The sequence below is a fragment of the Microcebus murinus genome, chromosome 14 (assembly GCF_040939455.1).
Source record: "Microcebus murinus isolate Inina chromosome 14, M.murinus_Inina_mat1.0, whole genome shotgun sequence".
Classification (NCBI taxonomy): Eukaryota; Metazoa; Chordata; class Mammalia; order Primates; family Cheirogaleidae; genus Microcebus; species Microcebus murinus.
This window is the reverse complement of record NC_134117.1, coordinates 61,640,740-61,666,977: the sequence shown is the minus strand read 5'-3', so window position 1 is coordinate 61,666,977 and position 26,238 is coordinate 61,640,740. Positions and strand designations below refer to the sequence as shown.

General features: G+C 54.3%; 2 protein-coding genes across 2 annotated transcripts; both read right to left on the bottom strand.

The window, feature by feature from the left end:
* Positions 1 to 116: 116 nt before the first annotated feature.
* LOC142875388 (maestro heat-like repeat-containing protein family member 7) lies at positions 117 to 15,232 on the bottom strand. Its single transcript, XM_076009658.1, has 16 exons — positions 15,105 to 15,232; positions 14,360 to 14,495; positions 12,852 to 12,941; positions 9,830 to 9,934; positions 9,023 to 9,158; positions 8,517 to 8,614; positions 7,674 to 7,823; positions 6,330 to 6,569; positions 6,001 to 6,114; positions 5,188 to 5,381; positions 4,238 to 4,372; positions 3,897 to 4,014; positions 3,344 to 3,484; positions 2,862 to 3,035; positions 295 to 453; positions 117 to 173 (listed from the first exon to the last, which is right to left on the bottom strand). The coding sequence occupies exons 1-16, from the start codon at positions 15,230 to 15,232 to the stop codon at positions 117 to 119; spliced, it is 2,175 nt and encodes a 724-aa protein (XP_075865773.1).
* LOC142875659 (maestro heat-like repeat-containing protein family member 1) lies at positions 15,113 to 26,238 on the bottom strand. Its single transcript, XM_076010386.1, has 10 exons — positions 26,199 to 26,238; positions 25,261 to 25,405; positions 24,566 to 24,609; positions 23,678 to 23,837; positions 23,151 to 23,203; positions 22,451 to 22,558; positions 19,733 to 19,849; positions 16,890 to 17,012; positions 16,405 to 16,557; positions 15,113 to 15,658 (listed from the first exon to the last, which is right to left on the bottom strand). Exons 1-10 carry the CDS (start codon positions 26,220 to 26,222, stop codon positions 15,377 to 15,379), a joined length of 1,209 nt encoding a protein of 402 aa, XP_075866501.1. The 5' UTR covers positions 26,223 to 26,238; the 3' UTR covers positions 15,113 to 15,376.

Genomic DNA, 26,238 nt, shown 5'->3' with positions numbered 1-26,238 from the left:
ATCAGCTTTGCCCATTCAGCAAGCGCCCCTCCACAGGCCTATGGGTGGAGAGAAGGGAACCCCCCAAGCCCACTCTTAGGACTGCCCAGGCCAGAGGCTGAGTGGGAGCTCACACATCACAAAGAGAGGGTGACAGTACTCAGGGCCAGCACAGAGGACGATGCCAGTGGTGGCTGCAGAGTGTATGGCCACAGCCAGGCCCATGAACAAAGAGCCCAAGGAAGGGGCTCTGCTCAGGCACAAAAGGGACATCAAGCGGGCCTAGGGTTGGCAGGACAGAGACAACCAGTGTACCTTGACCACCTCGCTGTTTTCCTCCTGCATGTTCAGCAGCAACGGGACCAGAAATGTATACAGTTCCCTTTTCATTGTGGCTCCCAGCTTGTACTTCATGTCCCGGCTCAGCATGTGGCCCAGGGCAGAGGTGGCTGCGATCCTCACCGGCTCCCTCTCCTGCCACGGAGCACAGAACGGAGATGGGGAGGTGGTGGTTGCCCTGGCCCTGCCTGGCCACGCTTCCTTCCAACCCCACCGAGGTGAGCGTGGCCAGAGTGCGCTGGCCACGCCGCTTCCTCCCTGTGGAGACTACAGTGCTGTGTCTCGCAGTAACTCTCTTCAGATCCCCAGAGCCGAGAAGTCAGTTCATGACGACTCAGTGCCAGGGAAACCAACAGCCGAGCTTTAATGCTACCATGGACCGTATCAACAGCTCATAACTGCCATCCCTTCTAAGGATTTACCTCAAGCATGCCAAGATTTTTTAAATGCATATTTTTACCCTAGTTATGTTGCACATGAAACTGTTGAAGTCTATATTAGCCTATGTGCACTTATAATGATCACAAAGAGCAAAGCTTTCTACACTTTCAGGAGGATACTATATATTAATCAAACAAATATTTTTTGTCCATCTATCCTGAGCTAGGCTCAGTGCCAAATAATAGAGGCATAGCAGGACAAGACAGATACTTCCTGAACACAGAGAGAGACTTTTCAACCAGTGGGATGTGCATGTTATATATAAGAGCTACACAGAAAGATGATTCCTTATTAGTACTTTAAGGACAAAAACAAAGAGAACTGTGTCCCACGCACAGTAGCTCAAATGGGCAATTGAGTGTTGTACAGTCGTGCCATCCCTAGGAGAAAGAGTGCAAATATGTTTTTACAACTCATAATGGGTCCGAAGTATTAGATGGAGTTCCTCCATTCCCCTCCAGAGAACTAGAGTATCCCTGAAAGATGAACAGTAGACACAATTGGAATTGAGGTAGAAATTATAGCCCAGGGTGTGGGCAAGAAAATCCTACTGCAGGAGGTGGCAGGGGTTCCGGGACTGCTCTAAGCTCAGGGGCTGTGGATATAGGGAGGGAGGGATGATCCTGGGCAGCCAACAGCTGGTGTTCTGGTGGTGTAGTCAGCCACCTCCTTCGCTTCCCCCCTCCTGATATCCCCTTATCAATGACCAAGGAGCAGGGCATGAAACACCCCAGCAGAGCAGGGAGTGTGGTGTCTACACCACAGAGAGAGGAAAGTTCCGTGGGTGTTTCATATCCCCCAAGGAGTGTAGGGAGCCCTGGAGTCGAAAGGCTGGCTATTGGCATATCTGACTGTCCCCTTATCCCTCGATGCTCCCCACGATTACTGAAATCGGGCGGGCGTGATGGGCGTTGCTTTCACAGAGGGTCCCCCAAGAATCTCTAGCATGAAATGGACCCACAAACAGTGAGGAAAACCAGCACTACAAAAGAAAGGGACCACATTCGAGAAATAGCGTGATGTTGACATCGTAAACTGCTAACAACTAAAGACAATTATGAGGCAAAATAAAGACATCTTCATACAAAGGCTGAAAATGTTTCCTCTTTCAGACCCTCAATCAAGGAACCCGAAAGGGAGGGGAAAGCAGACTCCAGGAGGGAGGAAAGAGCTGTAAGAAGGAAAGATGAGCAAGGAGATTTGTAAACATGTGGGTAATTCTAAATAAGTACTGACTGTATAAATTAATAACAACCATGAACATGATGATGATATAAAGACCACAATTGCATATCTAACAAGAAGGTGGAACTAAAGTGCTAGACAACATTCATGCCTAACATGGGAAAGTGTGATCAGAATTAAAGCATTCCCATCTTGATGTTGTTTGGATGGAGGGAAAAGACACTACCTTTAGGCCTGTTTAGGTCAAGAAAAGTAAGCATGATGAATTTTAAAGGTCACAGAAATATGGATGAGGGAGACAGTGACCCAGCCATTCAGGAGTTCCAGGGTCATAGCGGAGATGAGACCTATATCAAAATTCTTGCAACACTAGCTTCCAATCCGAAAAGGTTACAAATGCCAGAATAGGACTACTATCAGCTAGTGTCTCAGGGACATGGAGTTCCCTCCTGCCCTCAGATGCCATGATCTGTAAGGAGGACGAGAGATGGGGAGTTGGTATTGGTCCATTAGTGCAAATTTCTGACTCACAAGGACCTTGGCATTCTAAAGTCCTGTGTGATTTGGCAGAAGGGTAGAGCCATCAGTTCTCTCCCCTCTTCACTCTGTAAGTGGAGTCTGGGTCCTCAGAGAAAAACCCAACTTCACTTTCCATTGTGGGTCCAGTGGCTCCGCCAGGGAATTTCTAGGGCAGAGTAACTGGACGTGTGTGGGGCATCTGGATGTGGTGGGAACATGCTTGGGACATGTCCTGTGCACGGCTCCACGTGGCCAGGTCTCCTTTTGTCTGCCCTTCCATCATCTCAGCCTTGGGCCACAGGCCCTTGGCCTAGCCCAACCTGTAGTTAAACCCCAGGGTTCACCCTCAGCCCCAGCTCATCTTGTTCCCAAGGGCTCCTAGCGCTGCAGGCACATACATCACTGATGAGGGGACGCAGGTGCTGGCAGATGCTGCAGAACATTCCCTGGATGTCCTTGTCCCGCGTGTGCTGCATGATGTTCTGCAGGCCCTCCAGCGCCTGCACGGCCACCCGCGCCTCAGCACTCAGGAAGCCGCGTAAGTATGGAACCAGCCTCCCGAGAGCCTCTGACTATTTGGAAGAAGGCAGAGACCACTCACCACCTGGGGGTCAGGCAGCACTCTGGGGACAGGGTTTAGAGCACGCAGATGGCGCCTAAGGGAAACAGACGTGGGAGACCTGGGGCTGGACATGCCGAGCCAATGAAGGCTCAGGCAGCCTGAGGACGCGCCTAGGGAGGCCCACGCACTGGATGTTGCGATGCTCTCGGATGAGGCTGGGGGATGTACTAGCCCTGGGACAAGTGCGGGACCCAAGGGGGTAAACCAAATGCTTCAGGGACTCCCAGGGGGTCCCTCTGGGCCCTCCCTGACTCTTACAAGTTCCGGGTACAAGGCCAGGTTGGTGATGCCCCGCAGGCTGATTTCCACCATGCTGATGTCGGGGTCCTTGAACCACTCGGTGACAGTACCCAGAGACTGGGGCATCAGGGTGTGCCCCACTGATGGGTGCCACAGGAGCTGTGGGGCAGGACACCACGGTTATGGATAGAGGAGTGGTCATGCGGACCCTGTGCTCCCCCAGCCCTCCCTAAGCCCCTGCTCAGGCAAGGACTGTATGCAGAGAGAGCAGTGGCATATCTGGTCACATAGGGGGGAGACTACAGGGAAGGGCTTGGTTGGTCATGGTGGTAAGACTTCAATTGAGAGCCCAATCCTTCTCGGAGGACTAGAACTGCTAACCCCTTCCCAGGTACCCTGGCCTCCTTGAACCAGTCCCCTGACATGCCAGGGAAAGGAGCCCCATTTCAGAGGGCTTGATTTTCCTTTTTTCTCCTTCCTGGGACAAGTAAGTTAACATCCCATTAAAGAGTCAGTCCCTCAGCTACAGGAATGGGACAGCTGCCCCCGTTGGGCTCTCCCCTGCTCTCACCTGCGCATAGACAGCCCTGGCCAGGATTTTCCGACCCTCATCGACGCTGTGGAGGGACTTCTGCACAAGGGCCATCAGTTCATGAAGGAGGGAGGGGTCACACGTCTTTACCATTGCTCTGGGATGGGACACAAGAAGCAAACAGTTGCTGGGGCTGGGGCTGAAGTTGGCCAGGGCCAGTGTGCACACAACAGGGAAGACATGCGGGCTGAGGACTCAGGAGGGCAGAGGGCTAGGGGGTGGGGAGGGAGGGTGGATGCTACTCTATTTGAGTGCTGGGACCTGGGAGACTAGGGTCAGGGGTCAGAGTAGTGCCAGGGACACTGGGGAAGTGGTTCCACCTTGTCAGGTCCATGACCCAAGTGTGGAAAGACGTGGAGCTGGAAAGAAGGTCCCAGCAGTGGAGGTCATCTGCATGGGACACCACTCGCTCGTCCGCAGCTGCCAATACCAACTTGACCACCTCCAGGGCACAACTGAAGGACACCGCCATCAGGTTTGTGAAAAGAGAAGAAACAGAAAGATAGACAAGGTGTTAGGTCTGGGGTCGCATTCCTGTGCTGGCAAGTTGGAGACAGTTCTCAGACCTGGTAGCTGGGTTCTGCTCTGCAGCTGACAAGAGGTCATGACTTCATAGCCCCGTCTCCAATTGCCCGTCCACTCACCCCTTTACCCCGACTCTCCTCCAACCTCAGAGTCCTCTGAAAGACACTTCCCTCGGGCTTCCCGAATTTTGCTCTTAAACTTCACCTCCACACCCACATAATCACAGTGTCCCTCCTCCATTGGTTTCATTTGTTCTCATTTTCATTTCAGATTTCATTGGAATAAAATGTACTGAGGTTAATAAAAAGTATGTCAGCCACCTATTTAGGAGTCCAACCCCCATGGCACAGGTGAGAAAACTGAATTCCAGGAGGCACTTGCACAGGATGGGGCAGCTGGTGAGGAAGTCAAGGCAGAGGCCAACAGGCTGATTCAAATGGCCAACCCTGAGTGAAGACGGTGACACAGTCTTGGCCCTGCCATCTACCATCCAACTGAACCTCTTCGCGTGTAGAATTATGAACATGGGGAGGAGCGGGGGTGTACGTCAGTAGAAGAGTGCACAGGACAAAAGGAGTAATGAGCAATCTGAGAATCGGAGAGACTATGCCAGTGCACAGTGCTGCGACCCCACACCGTGTCATACACTTCTCTTCCTGCGTCCCTAAGAGATCAGCATCTAGTTGTCCAGGGCTCTCAGGATTTGACTTGTTGCATTTCTCCACCGCCTGGAGGTGAGGCTCACCTAGCGGGGTCAAAGGACTCGCTCTCGCTGTCCAGGGTCCCCTCTTCTCTGGACACTGCCATCTTCTGGCGAGCATTTTGCTCAGTCACCCAGTAGAGATGATAGAGCACTGCCAGCAACAGCCGTGGGAAGTTTTGCTGGACAGCCTCCAGGCACAGGGATCTTGACAGCATCTCACACAAGACACATGTCACCTGGGGAAGGGGGAGTCAGAATGGACCAGGCCTGGGCAGTGAAAGTCTGGGCCAGAAGCCCACTCTGTCCCTCCCTGTCACTGCCCAGCGGGCACAGCTCACTCTGAGCCAGGCTTGGAAGAAACATCCAAAGACTGAACACCCACACCTCACCCCTAGGGAAATGAGGGGGCCACCCACATGCAATCTGCCTCCTCTTCTGCTCACTTGACATTCAAAATGGAAAACAAATTGACTCTAAATGCTCAGCACAACATCATTTCTGGCATATGTGTCCACACTAACTCCAGGTAACCAAACTTCCTCCTCTCCTATGCCCCTTGCCATACCCCCAGGCTTCCCGTAAAATGCCAACCACAGAATCAGGAGAGAGCACAAACTGGTGGCAGTTTCCTCATTTGTGCAATGAGTTGGTTCCCCACCCTTTCTCCACCATGCATTCTTAGATCCAAAAGCACCAAAAGGAGGTTAAAGTGTTCCTGTGAGGAGCCAGTGTGAACCCTCTCCTTTGGCCCCTCCCCAGTACCTGCTTGGCCCCTGAGGTCAAGCCCTGTGATCCCTAACTCTGCCCCAGACTCCCAGAACAGGAAGTCCTAGGTCCCCTCCTCCCTCTACTGACCGCCACAGGCTGGGCATCGAGCTCCTCTGCATCCTCTCTGGAGCGTTTCTTTTCCAGGATGTCTGTGAACAGCTGCACGACACTGAGTATGGTGTCCCACTGGGCGCCAAATGCCTTCCACATTGCCAGAGTGGAGCTGCAAGATCCAGGGACAGCAATGTCATGGGCTCTGGTGATCACAGTCCTAGGACTAGTCTCGTCTCAGGCCCATGAAGAGCCAGTCCTCAGGGGCTAGAGGAAGGGAGACCAAAGAGAAATTGGCCAGAGGACATGAAGAGGAGGCTCGCTTGGAATCAAAGAGAAGCGAGGGAAGAAAACAACATCCTTACGGAGTGACTTTTCATCTGGGCTTGGGGCCAGGCACAGGGGGCTTCCTGGGCTGCAGAATGTGCCCCTGGGCCAGGGCAGCGGTACCTGTCCCAGGGCCAGGGCTTGCTGAGCAACACGGAGACCACAGCACGGGTGTTGCTGCCTGTCAGAGAGCACATGGCCTGCAGGGTCTCCTCCTCTGTCCTGGCCTCCAGATTCTTGTTGAGCTGTCCAAGGATGCCCTCCACAATTGCCTCAACCTACAGGACAGAGCCAGAAGTCCCCATAACTCTTTCCATGCTTCCTTCCCACCTTCCTCCTCTACCAACTCCCAACCCAAGGGGCCTATTTGCAATCCTGCCAGTGATACCCTTCCCAAGGCAGAGTTCTAGGGTGCCAGAGGCCAGACCAGCAGGGGCCACAGAATAAACTGCAGAAGATGGTGCAGCAAAGGCCCAAGGACACTGCAACAAATGCCTGCCACAGCCCCGAAGATTGTGGGTGACTCCCCAGGTTACTCAGGAGGTGCGGGTCCACCAGAACGGAAGGCAAAGGCCCTGCAGACACTTGAGGAGTTCCCCTAACAGCTGGGATCAACTTTCCATCCTCAACACTGCAGGGACAAGTGGCATGGAAGGTGGGGACCCCAGGCTCTGTCCTGGCCCTCAAGTCCCTGACATAGAGCGATGGGAAGCCCACTCCAGTGCAGTGCCTCTCGACACCCTCAGCGCCGGGCCCCAGCCAGGCTAGCCACATATTTGAGTGAGGGCAACGGGTTCAGGGGCTCAGAGAGTAGGATGGTCTGAGGGAGCCCAGGCCCTACCTTTAAAGGGACAGTGTCCACTCAGACAGATACCCTAGGTAGCCAAATTTAAAAAAAAAAAATGTTTTTGTTGTTGAAGTGGAAGATGTAACATTTTTATGTCAAAATTTTCCTGTTAAACTAAAAAAAGAAAAAAACACAATACATACAAAGGTCAGAGTCACCCCATGAGCTTGTTGATTTGCAATCCACAGTCTTATCCCTGATACCCCAGGGAATCAGGTGAATGCCCCCAGCAATGCCTCCCCATGAAATGGAGGATCCAGTAGATTCTCCAGCTAATACAGCCCGCCCTACATGTCCTGGTGTTAAGTGAGGAACCAGATCCCAACACAGGAGGCAGATTTGAGCTCAGGAATACAAACGTCACAGCTCAGTGCGACCACAGAGAAAATCAAGTGCAAGCCTACATTTTATAGGTGAGTGAAGTAAGACCAACAGAGGAGAAGGGACTTCCCTTCATCTGGTTAGTACTAGAGCCAGGAGAGAGCCCGGGGCTCCTGACTTATAGGGCAGAGCTCTTGCTATAATGCCACACTACCTTTATCATGTCTCTGCCCCGCTCTTCTATGACAGCATTCATCAGCTGGGCAGCAGCCAGAGACAACTTGGCCTTGTCGTCGGTCAGGCCCTCAATGGCCTCCAGCACCAGGTCGCAGAGCTGGATCTCGGTGAAGTACTCTGCAAACACCTGCAACACAGGCCATCAGTCTGGGCTTGCCTGGACACCCTGCCTCAGATGGCCCAGACCACCCCTCTTGGCAAGGGGACGAGGGGGAACCCCTCTCAGGAGCAAGATGCCCTTCTGTCCTAGGCCTGTGCTGTCTGCCGAGCTTCCAGATGGCCTGCCTCAGATGGCCCAGACCACCCCTCCTGGCAAGGGGACGAGGGGGAACCCCTCTCAGGAGCAAGATGCCCTTCTGTCCTAGGCCTGTGCTGTCTGCCGAGCTTCCAGAGGACACTGTCCCAAAGCCGGAGTCTTTCGGGGTGGGAGGCTGAAACATTGACCTCAGGTGCAATGCAGGGCTCAGAGGTCAGAGGCTGAGCAGTGGGAGAGAGGGGCTGGCGCTAGGGTTCTTAATGTCACCACTCTGAGGCAGGAGTTGGGATACACATTGCACAGGAAGCATCAAGAGAATGAAACCAATAATTCTGGGGACAGGCCATGACAAACGACCAGGACCCAGGATGCTCAAGGGAGAGTGTTCTGAACCCCAGGACTGGACCTTCTACCACAAAGGGACAGTCCCCCAAAGGAAACCTTCACAGCCAGTCAGAGAGGGAACGCAGGTGGGATACAAGAGTCCCACCCGAGGGGGCTGGAACATCACGTAAATGAGAGGCCCAGGCTCTCCCCAGTTTGTGTCTGGCCCCACGCCCTCACCTTGCCAATCTGAATGGTGTTGTCATAGAAGCTGTGGGGACTGTAGGCTTCACTCGTGCCCTCTCCCTCCAACGGCCCTTGTGTTTCCCTCGTCATCTCTGAAACAAAGACCGCAGGCACACCCCTCAGGCACTCAGAAGGCTTCCCAGGCTGCCTGGCCTGGCCCAAGGCACCTACAGAGCTAAGCCGGCTTAGGGATTGGTGGGGTGTGCAGGGGAGGAGGGGACATCACCATAAGGAATGCCGATGGCTCCTGTGTAGGGAGTCCCCACTTTGCTTCCTCAGAGCAGAGACAGAACTGGGTATGAGCATGGAGCTCAGCCAGATGGAGGAACTGATCCAAAAGAACTCTTTCCTGAGCAGGTATTTTGTCCCAAGAGGGTCACTGCAGGTGTTTCGAGGCAGGTCACGGCAGGGAAATGATGTGCTCAGGTAAATTCTAGGCCCTCACTCTTCTGGACGAGCATGTGCGGAGGTTGGAGGGGACGAGACAGGGCTGTGCGTACGCTTTTGCAGCAGGAGGATACGGTAGAGGTTGTAGACGGCCTCGGCGGCCAAGGAGCGGACGCCGTCCACTGGGTCCTGGCAGTGCATGGCCAGCATCCGCACCAGGTGCCCCAGCCGGGGGAACGGAGTTTCCACCTGGGGACAAGAGCGGGAAGTCACAAGTTATCCCAGCCACTGCTCCAGACGGGGCTGTCAGAGGGGAAAAGCTAGGAGGAGGGGACGCATGTGCCAGAGACCTGAGCTGTGAGACTAGGTGAGGGAAAAGGGAAGGAATGCGTTAAGGGCCGGATGGAAAGCGCGTTCGCCCACACAGCTGGGGCGGGACCTGACACTGTGCCCCTTCTCTGCCACTCCACACCCCCATCCTTTTTGAGCCCAGCTCAGACCTGCCCTCTATCAAGTTCTCCATGATTCCCTCACTTGCATCATGTGTTTCCATATATTCCTCCCACCTCCCTGGGCTTGCACGTGCATCAGGGCATTGAGGGAACTGTCCTGGTCATCTCCATTTCCGCTCTAGCACCTGGCACGGTGCCTGGCCACGGCGAGTCTCCAGTGACTGCTTGGTGATCAGAATGGAGACTGAAGCATGTGGAGTCACATGGACTTGGCAGATGGACAAAGATGACATGGAAGATGTGGGGGTGGGGGAGAGGAAAGACGAAGAAAGGAGAGAACAGACGGGATACACAGGAGGAAGTGGAGGCAGAGGTTGAGGCCTAGTGACCGAGGCCAGGGCACAGATGTGATGAAGCTGGGGACAAGGATAGGGGTGAGGGCAGGCTCTGGGGCAGGTGGCCACTCACTTGGAAGTTATTCATTTTGACAGTAAAGCCAAGAAGACAGGTAGCACACCACATGGCCCGTTCCCGCTCGTGGTCGTTCCTGGAATTCAGCCACATCTCTAGAAGCTGGAGGGAGACGAGGACAGGAGAAGCCCAGTCAGCTGCATCCCAGCGGTAGGAAGGGAACCTTGAGCCTGGCTTCTGCACAGTATCAGGGCTGGACTTGTGAGAGTAGGATTTCTATGGCCTAGAGGCACATTGTACGTGGGTCTGCCACCAGCCCCAATTGCCCCTTCTCTAGGTGCTAGAAATCTCTCCACTAGTGCCGCTTTCTTCCAGGTGAAAGCAGAGACTCTCAGATGATATTGACCTGGGCTCACTGCAATGGGTCAACATGCCCCACAGTTGCCCTACCTACTTCTTCCCACTCGTCAGTACAAAAAGAACTTGGCAATAACAAGAAAGTGTCAACTGTATTCACAAATTCAATGGTGAATTATGTGTGAGTTTGTTGGAGAAATATAGTTCTGGGTGGTTCCTATTTGAAAGGCAATGCGTAAGCGTCTCACCACCGGAAAATGACAGGCCCCAAATACCACTGATCCAAATACACATCACTCCCTGTCCGCTGGAAGCCACTAATCTGACAGTGATGCAGGTAAACAATAGGCAACTCAGAACTGAAAAGGAAGAATAGCAGCAGATGAAAAGCTCCACAACCGACTCCACACAATATTGATGCTACACTGATTAAAAACAAGCAAACACAAAATACCCTTCCGGAAGAGAGGAGGCCCTCCAGTGGGAGCTCTGCATATGTTCTTGTGGCCAGACTCTGATGACATCCCCGAGCCAACACTGTGTTTCTACTAACCAGCTGATACAAAAAGGAACTCAAGTTCCTTCAGAAAACAGTTCATTCCTGGCCAGGGAAGGAAAGTCCACAAAATATTATACTGGAAAGAAAAGAAGCTCCTGCAGATTCCTAGAGCCATGTTAAAAGGACTCAGGAGCCAACTTGAAGAGGCTCCCGCTGACAAAAGATGGGACAATTAAAGCATTAATAGGAAAAATAGTTCTCATTGATCCAGACACATCAAATACTTAAAAATTCATTTTAGATTCCAATGATACAACAGGACTTACCTGTGAAGTAATCTTGCTAAAAAGTAATTCTGAATCCCATCAAGCCTCTAGATCTAATAATCTACAGGAAGTCATGGGACAGAGGAATTTGTTGCAGGACCCTAAAAGGATGTAACCAGTGCAACCCACATGTGGAAAATTTACAGACAAAATGACTTGGTTCTTTTAACAAATACATTTCCAGGAAAATGTGATGAAAGGGGAATCTACAGATGAAGAGACTTAAGTGACCGTCAATGGGAATGTTTGTACCCTTTTAGGATCTGATTCAAGTGAACAGACCTTTTAAAAAACATATTTCTAAGACCAGCAGGCCAAACTAAACGTTGTTTGAATAATGATGACATTGAGACATTGAAACAATGTTACATTTTAAATATAATAATGACAGCATATTTATATATTTTAACAGATCCCTATCTTTGATAAACATACTAAAATGTTTATGGGCAATGGAACAATCTCTACTGGGATGAAATGAGGAAATAAAAAAGGAAAAATACGGATGGATCAAATGACATGGTATTTGCTTCCAAGTAACTCAGGGGAAAGAAGTTGGGGACTGTGAGGGGTCTAATTAAAATGACACAGGCCGTGGCTGACCGTTGAAGCTGACGGTGGCACACGGGGCTCGGAACCCTTTCTCTCCAGTTTGGTAGATGCTTGAGACTTATAAGAAACTTAAACACTAAGGATGCAAAATTGTGAACCATAAACATAGGGACTCTAAACTGTTAAAGGAAGAGATATGATACCAGAAGGAAATTGGGAACATCAGGAATAAAGGAAGACACAGAAATGGTAAATATCTGGGTAAAATAGTAACTCCTCTTTCATGGAACTGTGTGAAATATGTTGACTGGCTCAAAGAAAAGATTATAATGTTGTCAGATGGCATTTTAATGTGTGCAGATGTAACACGTGTGCCCATTCCAACATGAGTGGGGGAAGAGTCCAGGTGTCTATATGCTCAGCGAGTCTCCACATTCTACTTGAAAAAGCAAAGCACTGATTGTAGGCGGGCTGTGAAAAGCTATGTGTGTGTATTATAATCCCTAGAGGGGCCTCTGTAAAGCTATACAAAGAGACACAGTTGAAAACACAATAGGTAAATTAAAATATAATATGAAAAATGGGAAAATAAGCCAAAGAAGGTAAGAAAGAGGAAACAGATGAAGAAAAGAGGGAACTAACAGAACACAAATAATCAAATGGTAGACCTAAAAGCATATCAATAATTTTCTAAAACATAAATGTTTAACCCACCAATTAAGAGACACCACATCTAGAGAGCCCTGATCACCTTCCCACAAAGCTCTGCACCCAGCCTTCATCCTCAGTTCTGCCTCTCTCCTGTCCCCGATCGTTCTGTTCCCAGCTATACTGGGGTGACAAAATTCACATCCACCCCAAGCCTCAGAATGTGATCCTGTTTGGAAATAGCGTCTTTGTGGATGTCACCAAGATAAGGTGAGTTCATATTGAATTATGGTGGGCCCTACTAATTCCAATGATTGTCATCCTTATAAAGAAAAGACACACACACACACACCACAGGACACACACATGCACACACACACACACACACACACACACGGGAGAATACACCATGTGAAAATGGAGGCAGAGATTGGAGCGACATGTGTACAACGCAAGGGATGCCGGGGGTTGGCAGGAACCACCAGAAGGCAGGGGAGAGGCACAGAATGGAAGAACAGACTCTCCCTCAGGATCTGCAGTGGGAACTAACCCTGCCAGCACCTTGAATTTGGAAGGTGAAGATGCCTTCACATCTGAGAGAGAATAAATTCCTGCTGTACAAGCCAGCCAGTTGTGCCATTTTACGGGAGTCCTAGGAAACAAACACACCAACTTTCAAGGGTTCCTCCTCACTCACCTCCAAGCAGGACTGGATCTCAGTGGGCTTCTCCGTGACCAATGCCTCCAGGAGACTCCGGAGAGACTGCATGGTCATGCTGAACAGGCCCTGATGGATGAAGAGGGACTCACAGGACTACTGAGGTAGCAGCCTGCCCCTCCTTCTACACTCGGCTCAGTACCCCCACCCCCAGAAAGGCCCCTTGCTCATGTTTTCCCTGCATTTCCAGGTGCTGCTAGCCTACCGCGGACTTGAATAAATCCTCTGCTTTTTTGACCAGAGTAGAACAGTCTGCCCGGTGTGTGGTTTGTCCTAGTGGAATGGGATTTCCCTGACACGCAGCTCCCTAACCCCGCCATTCTCCCCTCCCTAACTGTGCACATTCTGGGGCTCTGCTCCCAGGGGTGCTGTGGTCTGGAGCCATGACTGGTGGCCAGCTGTCCCCACGGAGGGAAGGGGGCTGGCCTTGCCGTCTGTGCACAGCCGATTCACAAACAGCAGCAGTGCCCTTCCCCTTTCCCCGCACACAGACCGCATGGCCTGCCCAGCAACAGTACCTCTTTGCCTTTAAGGTAAAACCCTAGAAAGAAAGTAGGTGAGCTGCCTGCGAGGGCTCCTGCAAGATACCAAGGCCTCCACACTGACAAGAAGGGAACGCAGCTCCCTGGTGAATGACGTGCTCCAAAGAAATCCACTCCAAGGTGAGGCCATTCCTCCTGGGCAGCGGGATTCCCAGCCCTGTCCCAATGCCCCATTCCCAAGTGGAACCGCACTGAGGAATGCCTCGGGGGGCACAGCCAGAGGAAATCCCACTGAGCTCTCTCTAGATGTGGCCGTCTTCCCTTCAGAACACAAATTACTGTGAACTGACAAAGAACGGTCACCAGACATCTGATACAAAGAAGGCCCAAGTCACATAGGCCAAGTGACCACTCGACACGATCTAGTTCAGTAAACAGTAGAAAACATAGTTCCAAAAAATTCTTATGAGTATCTTCAGAGAAGTTCAAGAGACTGTGGCATCCATAAAATAAGAACAAGCAGCCAAGAGAAAGGAACAGACCACAGGCCAGAGCTCCCAGGCATGGAGCGCGAGCCTGCAGATGCAAACGCCCACCCCGCTTCCCTCCCTCTAGGGAACACCCGGGCCCTGTGGGACATGGAGTCAGATCTCCTCCTGCTGGCATTCCCGGAAGGCCCGTATCCGTGGGCTGAGAGTAAATCCACACTGAACCTTCCAGACTGGTTTCCACTGGGTGACAGTTATAAAGGGCGGGACTGAGTGTGCGCCTTTGGGACAGAATATTCAAGGGGTAGCAGTGGCCATGAGTGAGTGCCCCCAAGGAGGGAGCCAATCCCCTGGCTCACCCAGACTGCCTGACCTGGCCAGCTCCTCCTCCTAGGACAAGATCTGTTTCTGTTAAAGGTGGGGGAAGACCCTTCCGTAAAACTGCCAAACCTATCCTTTGCACCCTCTCAAAAACAAATGATAAACACAAGGGGTCGACCATCAGACAGCTCCTTACCACGTTAGCCCGGCCCTCGCTGGGATCAGACACCTCCTCGGCCAGGCCCTCGGAGGCGGGCAGGCAGAGCACACTCTCCCAGCACGTGACGAGGAGCTCTTCTCTGCTGTCTGCGTCCAAGACCGGCCTGAGATTCCTAAGGCCCAGGGGAGAGCAGAGTGTGACCGGCGAGCAGTGGCCAGAAATGACAGTTGAGGAAAGGAAGACAGACGATGCAGAGGGAGATGGTGGTGGGGGCAGAATGGTAGGCAGAGCAAGAACCAGGGACGTTCAGGAAAGAAAGGGCACTGAAAGAGGAAAAGGGAGCAAACCACAGCCACTGGCACAAGGACCAGGGAAAGGAAAGACAGGAACCAGGGGAGTGAGAGCAGGAACCGCCATTAGAGGCAATGGCATCTGGGCTGGGCGTGACATATTGCTTTCTGGATCCCCAGATGTCCATAGGGAATGCAGGGGGCAGGGATGGACGTGGAGGGTCAAGCTGGGGACAGCCCAGGAAGCAGAATGAAGCCTGGGACAGAGGGGACAGCAAGGCCCCGCAGACAGGGGAGAAGCAAGTGCGCATGAAATCCCACCCACAAAATCGACACAAAAGAAAGGGCACACACTGTCCAGGACACGTCCCCTACTGACTGGGGACTCTCATACAAGAAGCTGAAGCAGGAAATGAGAGGTGAGGAGGGACCAGGGACAAGAGTGGAAATCAAGCCAGAGCAAGGAAGACAGAGAAGCGGCACGCTGCTACCTGACGTCGGCGATGATGGCCATGGCCTTCTGCCGGATGGGGCTGGAGATGCGGCCCAGTGGCTCGTCCCTGATCAGCTCCTGTGACAGCCCCACCCCGAAGACCAGGGGAACCATGAACATGTTCATCTTGCCTTCCTACCACCTGCTCCCACCCCATGCCCTGCTCACAAGAAGGTGAGACCTGAAACCTTCAGGGCCTTCCAATGAGCAGGCTGAGAAGGACAGAAGCTCCACCCACTCCCACGCATCCCTGCCCCACAGTACTCACCCCTACCTTGAGGACAGGACAGGGAGAACTACGGCAGGAAGAGGAAACTGGAAAATCTGGGCTTCTCTCCTCCAGGCCGAGCTCAGGACCCTGTTGAGGGTTTCCACGAAGACCACCCTCCCTGACCTCTGCTCTCCCCCTTCCTCCTGAGAGGCACTTACCACCATGGAGGCTACAAGGTCTAGTTTGTGGGGAACCTCGCATGGCAAGGGCATGGGCCGCTCGCCCAGGAAGCTGGTCATCTGCGTCAGGGCGTCCAGGTAGGCCAGAGTCAGAGTCGTATCCTGAACCAACCAGTGTGCTCAGAGTCCTCCAAGGGCCAGAATGACCCTGGGGCCAGGGGCATCCACCCACACGCAATCGGGGGATGAGGAGCAAAGCCCAGCAGGGGCTACCCTAGCCTGAGGCCCTGCATCTGCCCTCTGAATGCAGGTAAGAAACAGGGACAGCCTGTGGCAGCTCTGGGGGGAATGGGCCACCCCTCTCCTTGGCACCCTTGGGAGCTCCCCTCCATGGAGCTCTGACACTAGGGTGGGAATAGCCTCCTTGTCTCTCAAGACAGCATCTCCCCCCTGAGGACATTCCACCCTGAGCATGGCCAGCTGGGTGGCAGGTAGACAGGGAGTCGGAACGGTGGCTGCCCGTGCCCTAGGGACACATGACATGCTCTGGACAAGCAGCAGAGGCAGGAAAGGTGCGTGGAGCGCCTTCTGTGTCCCCTGAATGCTACTCCCTAATGACGAGTTGGGAGACTTGGGTGTTGCTCCTCCCTCCCTAGAAGCACAAAGCCAGGGCACAGAGCACCCAGGGGTAAGGAGACACTTTCAACAGACCTCCAATTACTGTGTCCCCTCAGGCCAGTCAGAGGATCAGAGTGGCAGGATCAAGGCACAGAGGACAGAGGGGTGGGAGTGGCAGTGTCGGCAAGAGCCCTGCCCCCGAGCTCCATCCCAGGCCGGGCCTCTTTCCCATGGAGGAAAGAGGGACAGCAGGGCTGGGGTGTGGGCGAAGCAGAGTTAGCAGGAAGTACCTTTTCCACGATGCAGTGGCCGTAGTGTTCCACGGCCAAGGCCAGAATGGAATCGAGAGGTAGTGAGAGGGCATCTTCAGTCACTGAGATTATCTTCCTGTAGCTTAGGTAGACGGTGCTACAGACCAGCCCCCACTCCCTGTGCTGATGTTCCTGTGGGGGGAAGGGGGACTTGCCTTCTCCTTCCTCATCCTCCTCACCTGATGGGGACATGGAGGCTCGGAGGGAAGAGGATTGCCCAGGGGACCAGAAGGGAGGAAGGGCTGGGGAACAGGAATGACTGTTGGGCAGGGAGCTGCTAATGACAGGGCCTGAATCCCGGGCACGGGGGAGCCCGGGACAGGGCGGGCGCAGGAGAGAATCAGAGGGAGACAGGAGGCTTTCTGGGGGAATCAAAGGCCTGGAGAAGGGCAGAGGCTCTGGCGAGGGGAGGCCTTGGAAGGCCGTGTGCGGGAGGCTGGCAGCACTCCTGCCAATGCCGTCACCTTGGTCAGTGTCAGGACACACGATCTGTCCTTGTCGGTGAGGTTCGCGCCGTACACTTCCAGCTGGTCCAGAGCTACCCTCAGGTGTCTCAGGGACACGATAGCGAGTGCCACGGCGATGCCCTGTAACAAGGACAGCCCCGCCCCTGCTGTGCTTCCAGAACCAGGGATCCAGAGGGGGGAGGAAAAGGCAAGAAAACACACGCAGGGGATTTTGGCTCCGGGGCTTGAACTGTGTAAAATCCAGATGGAGAAGCCAACATCTGTACAAGAGGAGATTTTCAAAGCAAGGGAATCCAGACATTGAAAGTCAGAGTGACAGACGTGGGAACCTTGCAGGTGAGAGCCCTGCACTGCAGAAGGGAGAGCACTGATTCCCACCAGGAACTCAGGGGACGGCTGAGGGGGAACGGAAGAGAAGCGCAAACCCGGGGCGTGTTTCCGCAGGGCAGGGGGCCTCAGAGAGAGGAGGGGAGATGGCAAACGGAAGACTCCAGACGGTGCCAGTGTTTCTGGTCTAGGAGGACAGGGCACAGCAGGGGCTCTGATCCCAGGGTCAGGGAGAACAGGGGGCCTGTCATGGGCGGGGGAGAGAACAACAGGAGTCCCGGGTGCGTCCTGTGAGATGCAGGGACAGGACACATCAGTGGCTGACGGGACTGAAAGCTGGGGCTCCAAGGGCAGATGTGGGAATCCACAACCTAGCGAGAGGCAGCCTGGGGATGGGCAGGCCCTGACAGGATCAGCCTTTAACTCAAGCCCGGCCACATCCTGGCAGGGGCTTTGCCTGAGTGTTTGTCAGCCAAGTGTGCCTGGAGCTCCCTGCACAGGGGAGCTGAGCACCCAGCTAAAGGACGCCCATGGCATAGGTGCGGCACCTGGTGTTTGCCACCAGATGGTGTCTTCTTCCCATGGGAGGTGGCACCATGAAGACTCTGCAGCAGGAGGGGGCAGTGTGGGGACAATGGGCACAGCAATAGCGGCCCAGGACACAGGTCATCAGGATGAAGAGAGGTGCTCGTGGGACTCAGAATCGTTTGGCCCCCACGTAGATAAAGGGAAGGTTTTGCCAGGTTAGGAAGCAAGGACCAGTGGAGCATCACACGGGGTTCTATTCTGTCCATCTTCTCATGCCCTGCTTAGCTGAGGGCTTCCACGAAGCCTGGTTGTCACCATCATAATAACTTGCCAGCTGAGCGCTGGCTTTGTGCCACCCTCGCACCTGTTATCTCACTGATCCTCTCGCTAAAGCTCTGGGGAGATATTTTCATCCCAATATCACAGACACTGAAAATATAATGGTTCCCAAGCCTAGACATCCACCTCCATCTGAGCCCCACATGGCGATGGATCTCTCCCCCTGGCTGTCCCAGGGCACCCCAACCCCTCCTGTCCAAAACTGAAGGCATCATGCTCCTGCCCCTTTTCTCCTAGATTTCCTGACTCGGAGAGATACCATTGTCCTCCCCACAGAACATGCCAGAAACCTGGACACATCTGGACACCTCCTGCCTTTATCCTCATACCTGCATGCAGTCTGCCCCAAGTGCTGGCAGAGGGCTCACTGTGACTTCCCTGTCACAGAACTCTGCATTCCAGTCCAAGCAGACCATGCACTGCTCCCTAGGAACACCCCAAACTTTCTTGCTACTCTGTCTTGGCTCAGAATGTCACTGTCACAAAGGAAGACCTGCGTCCCCCGTTCTCCTCCACGAGCCTGGACCAGCCCATGAAGCTCTGTCTCTCAGGGACCCCCTGGAACCTTCTGTGAGACCCTCCTGTGTAGTGAGCAGTTTTGTCCTGTCCATGTCTTGTCTCCCAAGTGACACTGTCTGCTACCTGGGCTCAGGACAAGCTGACCATAGCGTGTGGTGAGGGAGGGTGCTCTGGGGGCCCTGCAGATAAGAGGTCAGAGGGTGTTGCTGTCAACTCCACCTGCAGCCAACACAGAGTAAGGGCTATGCCAGGCATTTTTATAAGTCCCCTTACACCTTTCATCCTCAAAATTGCCCTAGGACACGCAGATCTTCTGTGGTTTCTCCCACAAAACACACATCTCATCAAGAGGAACCAGGAGACAGACCAGAAAGCAGGCAGTTTCTACAAAATAAATGGTTTATACCTGAAAATGGCAAGATCGTAAAAGATGAAGACAGAGGAACTGTTCCAGGTTTGAAAAGATTAAAGAGGTAGGACAACTAAATGCACTACCTACTTGTAAATTAGATCCTGCACCAGAAAAGTCATTTTTCCATTTGCCCTAAAGAACACTGCTTGGACAATTGGGAATTTTTGAATCGGCTCTATAAGTTAGATCATCGCACTGTAGTAATGTTAAGGTCCTCATTTTGGTCACTGTCCTCACATTACATGAGAGAATACCTTCATTTTTAGGTAACACTCACGGACACACTCGAGGTAAATCATGCATGGCTGCAACTTCTGGGAATGAGTCACAAAGGAAAATAATAACGTGCATATACATGGAGAGAGAGAAAGAGGGTGCACTCATGGGAAAATGTAAAGATTTCAGGAAACTGGGGAAGGGTTACAGAAGTTCCTTGTGCTGTTGCTTGTTTTCGTGTTTTGTAACTTTCCTCCAACAGTGAAATAAAGGCATTTTAGAAAATATTCTATGAGGAAGGTCCCGAAGCCTCATTTGGCAGTGGAGGAAACAGAGGCACACACAGACACAGGAACAGCCCCCAGGGTGCACAGCGAGTAAGTGACAGAGCTGAGATTCCAACCCAGGCGGTCTGCCTTGCCAGGTCCCGCTCTGGCCACTAGGCCATCCTCCCTCTACAACACTGAGCAACCCTCTTTGCCAGGGACCTCCACCTCACCTCCCTCTGCTGCGGCTCCTCGTGGGAGGCGTTCAGCACTGCAGAGAGCATCCTCCGCACCAGGTCCGGACTGCTTGAGGTCCGCAGGGTGAAGGCAAAGAATTTGTAGAGGAAGGCCTAGGGTGGTGGGAGGGGGAGTTCAGGGATAGTGAGGAATGAGGCCAGGGCAGCTGGGGGGGGCCCTAAGATTCCACACCCTTCAGCCCTCACTCTCCCAGCATCCTGTCCTCCATGCCAGCCACCTCCCTCCCCCGGTCTCCACAGGATCTCTGAATAAGTCACAATGTGACAGGGCAGGGTTTCAAGCTAGAGGGAGGAGAAGACTGCATTTCTAACTCCTCAGCCTCTCAGGGGAGGGGCCTCGTGCCATCAGGAACCTTCCCTTGTCCACACTCTGCCCAGGTCCAGCCAGAAATGGAAACAGCGCCTCACATTCGCATAACGTGGAAGTCACCACCGCATCATCAAATAAGGGCATCTCCCTCCTCTCTCTCTCCCTCCTCTGAGTGTCATGACCCTGTCCCTGCTGACGGGCCTTCGCCTTCGTGCCCTGTCTACCCTGCACTGCTGAGAGGTGTGTGCTGTGCCTGCTCGCCCCCCAGGGCCTTGGCGTTTCCTGTTTTCTCCACCTGCTTCTCCCGTCCCTGGGCCTGCAAAGGGCCATGTCCCTCTCACAGCTCAGACACTGCCTTAGGAGCCTCCCCTGGGCTCCCGGCTCCTCTCCAGCAACCGCAAGGCGCTTTCCTTCAGACCTCGCCACAGCCACTGACATCTCCCTTCTGCATCTGTCATGTCAGCTCCTGGCTCTCCACCCCACATCTCTGACCGGAAAGGAGCTCAGAAGCGCTTCTCAGGAGCACCGTGTGCCTCGCCCTTCACCAGTGCCCAAGGCAGCGTCTGACACAGCGCTCACAGGACGTGCCAGTGGTTCAATGACGTCTCACCTGCGCTCAGCTCAGCCCCTAAGGCCGCTGCCCACGAGCGCCTCTCCCCTCTCTGGGAGAGGCTGCTGGTGCCCCTGCAGACCCGAGGGTCCTTCTCTCTGGTGGCTGCAGCCTTCCCAAGAGCGCTGCCCCACGTCCATGGCGGCCTCCTTGCCCGGAACTGCCTGGGAGTTGAGTCCCCCCTCTCCGCGCCTTGCTCCAGAACAGCCACAGAAGTCAGTGGCTCAGGGGTGGGGGCGAGAGGGTAGGCACAAACACCCCCTCCCTGGGCTCCAGGCAGGAGAGGCTGCAGTGCGACTTCCCTGCAGAGCTCCCACGGCAGCAGACACCCTCGCTCAGCTTCTGCCCTCTCCTCCCCTGCTTCCTTCCCTCTGCTCCAGCTTTCTGAGGCTGCTCCCCAGAGACCTCACTGCACAGGAATCTCCACCTCAGGCTCTGCCTCCACAAAGCCTGACCTGAAGCTCCTACTTCTCTGCTGGGCTGGCGAATTCCTGTTCATCTTCCCAGACAGATAGACTCCTCTGCAGGGGGCCAATCTACCCACGTTGCCCAGTGCTGAGGGGCTGCACAGAACGCTAGACTTTTGGTGCAAAGCCAGGACTGTCCTCAGTAAACGGGTGAGCTACTCTAGGAAACTTCTCTGTTCAGCGCCACACAGAGGCCCAGGAGCAGTTCCCTGTGGCCATTTACTCAGCTATGCACTCAGGCTGACGAGGGACTTCTGAAGGCAGGGTCTGGGTCTTCCATACGCTACCCAGAGCCCAGCACAGTGCCTGTTGTGCCGTGGGCACTCCGTGCATGTTTCAAATTGCTGAATTTTTAGATGGGGAATCCTGCTTGCTTTACTTTGCATTTCTAATCATACCCTCCACAAAGGCCTGCATACACCAGGTATTCATAAATCCTTGTCAACAACAGGAGAGCAACCAGCCAGTCCTACAAATGAGGACTCTTTCCTAGAGACCCTTCCTAAGCCCAGATGAAGTGTTGCTCAGTGACAGGAAAACAAGATTAGGAACTGAAACCTGCATCCGAGTGCCGGTCCCACCAAGCATTTGCTTCAGACTCTAAGTTCCCCCGGATTCTGTCTGTTCACTGTGGACACGAGGATAGTGACAGTGACAGGGTCGTTTAGCCTTTGGACTTTACAAGGCACCTGCACAGGGATCCTCCGGTTTCATCCTGGTCAACTCTCCTGAGATGAACAGTTATTTCTGCCTCTTCCCAAGGGAGGCAGCTGAGACCTCCCAGATCTTAGGACATTTGCCGCCGGAGCGCTTGGAAGAGCTGGGGACGGGACCCAGGCCTTCCCCAACACAGACCTCGAGCTCTCAGAGGGAGGTTCCCCAGCTTCTTACTCAGCCCTGGACCCCCAACACCAAGCACGATCCCTAATCCATGGGATGCTCTCAAACATTAAGGGATTAACTTCCGCATCTGAGTTGAGGGGCAATAACCTTAACACGTCACGCAAGCGCCAGCTGCACTCTGCTCCACACCAGCTGGGGGCCAGAGAAGACGACAGATGGCACCGTGCTTGAAGAAGCCTAAACACCATGCACATGTCACACGCTCGAGCTTACTCATGTTCCTGGTGACACACCAGCTCCCTGACCTCCTGTCCCTTAGTGCCTAGGGGCCCGGGGACTCCGCTGTGCTCTTCCTCCACAGCCTGTCCTCATGAGCACGTCCACAGCCCTTCGGGCCAGGCGCCTCCACCACCCGCTCCACCCAAGCACGGCCCTCCCCTCCCCAGCCACACACACAGACGCACCTTCTGTTCCTCCTCGTCACTGCCATTTTCTATCCTTTCCAGGGTGGTCACAGTCTGTTGCTCCAGCCAGCTGTCATCACTGATGGCCTCCAGTGACCTGCTATAAAACTGAGGAAGAGGAAGAGAGAAGAGGCCCACTCAGAACTGTGGAAGGGCTTTCTGCACCTGGAAGTGGGGGAAGAAAGAATCTAGCAACAGGGGGTGCTATCTGGAAAGAGGGAGAAAGAGTTCTAGAAACGGGAAGAGCTGAAAAACCAGGGGCAAAGGTGTGGTCAGGACAGAGAATGACAATACAGTGACAAGGAAGGTAATGCCACCCGCACGTGGAGGCAGGCCCCTTTCCAGTTGACAAGCCCCTCTCCCATATTATCCTGTTTGCTTCTGGTGATAGGACTGAACATTCCCATATGACAGACGGAGTAGCTGAGGTCTAGAAAGGTGAAACCGCTTGCCCAAGGACACCCCACCAGGGCTCCTCCCTTCCCTCTCCATGGAAGGAGGGGCCTTGAGAGCGAAGAGGGAGGTTGGGGCTGAGAGCAGAGTCTGAGACTCTGCTGAAGGCACCAGGAGCACAGGTGCCAGAGCGAGGTTCCTGTGCTAAGGGAGGTCCCTTGATGGTGGGGTCCCAGGGACTCTCCTCACTAAGGGCCCTGAGGAGGAAGCCACACTGGGGGAGTGAGGGGTCTCAGGGAGGGCTCACCTGGAGCAGCCTGTCCTCCCACTCCTCCTGATCCAGGCTCTTCTCTGTGTGTTCTGTGACAGGAGAGAGCATGGCTGCTACCAAACCAAGGGCCCAGCAAGAAGAGAGCCCATGCTGGAACACTAAACTGGGGGCCACAAGCCCAGCCTCTCGGCTCCTTCTCACCACAATTCTACACCAGAACTGCTGTCCCACTTCTCAGAGGCCCCAAGGTGAGAGCAACAATCACAAGTCAAACACACAGCTGGTTAATGTCCAAGAAGGATTCGAATCTGGGTCTTTCTGGTCCCAAGGCCCAGCCTCCCCTGGTCCTCCAGCACTGGAAGGGGCAGCAGTTGGTCTGGGAACTCTGGAGCCACAGAGCTCTGGCCTTCCCGTGCGCACACCCATCCAGACAGCACCCAGGGCAGAGGGGCTGGTCCCAGTGCTCCCGCCCCAGGGAGTCTCGCCCTATGCCTGAGGACTCCCGCCTTTCGAGAGTGAGCCCACTGCCCAGCTCCCTTCCTCCAGCTCCCACTGTCCCTCACCATACAGCATCTGCAACATCTGGGGGATCTCCGTGCTCCACAGCTGGTCCACGTCTGCGCTGGCGACAAGGCGCAGGGCGGTGATGGGACCCAGGGCTTGGAGGAGCCTCAGGGAGCTGACTCCAAATGTGTTCTCGCGATAGGGCTTCACAGCATACAGCTGGCAGGCGAGAGAAGCCCCAGGAGACGCAGAAGGATGAAGGGGAGGGAAGGAAGAGCATGAGAACAAACCCACGGGACGGCAGAGCCCAAGCTCAGCACTCCTGTTCTTCTCCACCTGCGCCCGTGTTCCCTGCATGCCCTCAGCTGTCCCTGCTCTGCGATACTGCCGCCGACCATGGGTGGGGGCCAGACAGCAACTGCTCTGCTGAGTCCCTTCCCCGATAGGCTCCTCTGTTAGTGCACGGTCACTCCTCACTCTGGATGGCGAGGTCATCCCCAGGGTCACCGCTCTCACTCACACTGTGAATAGCTCAAGGGCAAGTACAAGGGCCATCTGTCCCTTGTCTGTCCATGGGTTCATAATGTCTAGCACAGTGCAGGGCCAGTAGAGAAACTAAAAATGTACTTGCTGAGAAAATGAGCTCTGGAAAGGCACGGGGATTGGCCCAAGTTCACAGACAGAAGCTCACAAGGAGGACGCAACGGAGATGGCTGGGCTTTCCCCATCTGCCATCTCTCAGGTTCCGCGGGCCCCAGCACCTGTGCCCAGTGCCCCCTCCAAGCCCTGTAGCCTGGGCTGCCCCTGCCCAGGGCCTCCAGGATCCCTGGCCCCAGCTCCTTATTCTATCCCCAGGGCAATGGCTGGGACAGCGCAGGATGCAGCTACTGTGGAACAATCCGGTAGACAGGTAGACAGCGGGAGATGTCCATCCTGGCATCACTTACCACCAGATGGCTCAGCAGGTGCTGTGGGGAGACGAACTCAGGCGCTACATCAAAGAGGTGATGAAGGAAGAGGACAGCGTCAATGTAAGCTCCAGGGGTCCCACCTCCATTCCCAGCCAGCAGCCCACCCTCTGCAGGGCAGGGGAGGGGCACAGGCACCGTGGAGAAGGTGAGCCTTGAGACCCGGACATTGCCACTCAGCCTGAAGCACAAACACTGCAATTCCAGCTGACAGAATAAACCATCACCCACTCAGTGTGGAGCGGACACCCTCACCCCATCCCTTACTCCACTGGGATGAAAGGTGAGGGGTGGGGAGTGTAGAGTGAGGCCAGAGGTGGGGCACCGGAGGCACCAAGGTGGGGATGCTGTGTACACCCACTGCGGCACATGATCATTACCACTCCTGGCCTCCAGGGTTGCAAAATGAGATGGGAAGGCCAGAGGGCCTGTGGGGGGCAGCTATCTTGCAAAGAAGGCTCCTTTCCTCCCCTGCTGAGGGCCAATGGGCTCGGGCTGTGGCCCTAACCCTTTGCAAACAGGACTGAGGAGTGGGGTTCCCAGCCTTAGCACAGCACAGACCCAAACCCTCATGCTCACAGGATTCACCTGGGCCTACCCCTCCCATGCCTGGGGCAGCCCCAGTGCCTGTGGTCGACCAACCCCCCACCGTGGTCTCCCCTCCCTGTACTTACTCCTGACATAGAAGCTGCTGAGGTAGGGGGGCTGCCCCAGCGCTTGTTCCCTCAGAGCCACCTCTGTGGCTGTGTCACTCAAGACCACGAAAGCTGAGATGTTGCCGGGCTCACATAGCATGCTGATAAGAACGGGCAAGGACACCTGGGAGGGGATGTGCCAGAAGGTCAGTGCCAGCCCTGACTCATACCACCACGTGACCTCCAACCCCATGACCTTGGGTTCTTGTCTTGCAGGAACCTATGAGGCCTGCAGCCGCCTCTTCCCCAGACTGGCCTATGCTGTCTGTCTCTGACCCTGCCTCTCTCTCCTCTCACCCCATCTTGGTAAAATGTCACCATGGTCCTTATTAAAATAACACCAGGAAGGACTTGATCAGACAGAGGGCTTTCTTGAAATTTTGAATGGTATGACTTTGTCATTGCCTTCACTGGGGAACATTCCATAGGCAGAAGAAACACGAGAGGTCAGGACTCAGGGCTTCATGGGAGGGAAAGTGGCTGCCTGCAGGGAGGACAGGACCTCCCAGCAGGGCCCTCCCTGGCCTCTTGCCCCCTCCATAGCACAGCAGCTCCCAGGGCCCCCAGGGACACTTGGAGGCTGCTGTGAGCAGACAGGGCATACCATATCCCCCTTTCGTACATAAGGGGAAAGTCAGCCCATAGAGCAATTTGCTCAAGAAGTCACAGCCAGACGCTGGCAGAGGGACTCCAACTCCAGACTCACCACCCAGCGACAATCATGTACTCCCCTGAACCCCTTCTTGAGGAGGCCCAGGCCCTGGAGCGGGAAGAGACGGAAGTGGACAGGAGTGGAAGAGAGAGGACAAGGGGGAGATGGAGGGCAGGGAGAAGAAGGCAGTCTGGGGGACAGAGGAGTGGGCTGGGAGCCAGGAGAGGAGGAATGCAGAGGCCTGTGTGACCCCAGCTATTTGTACCGTCTGCAGGACTTTCAAAGACATGAGTCCAATGTCCGCT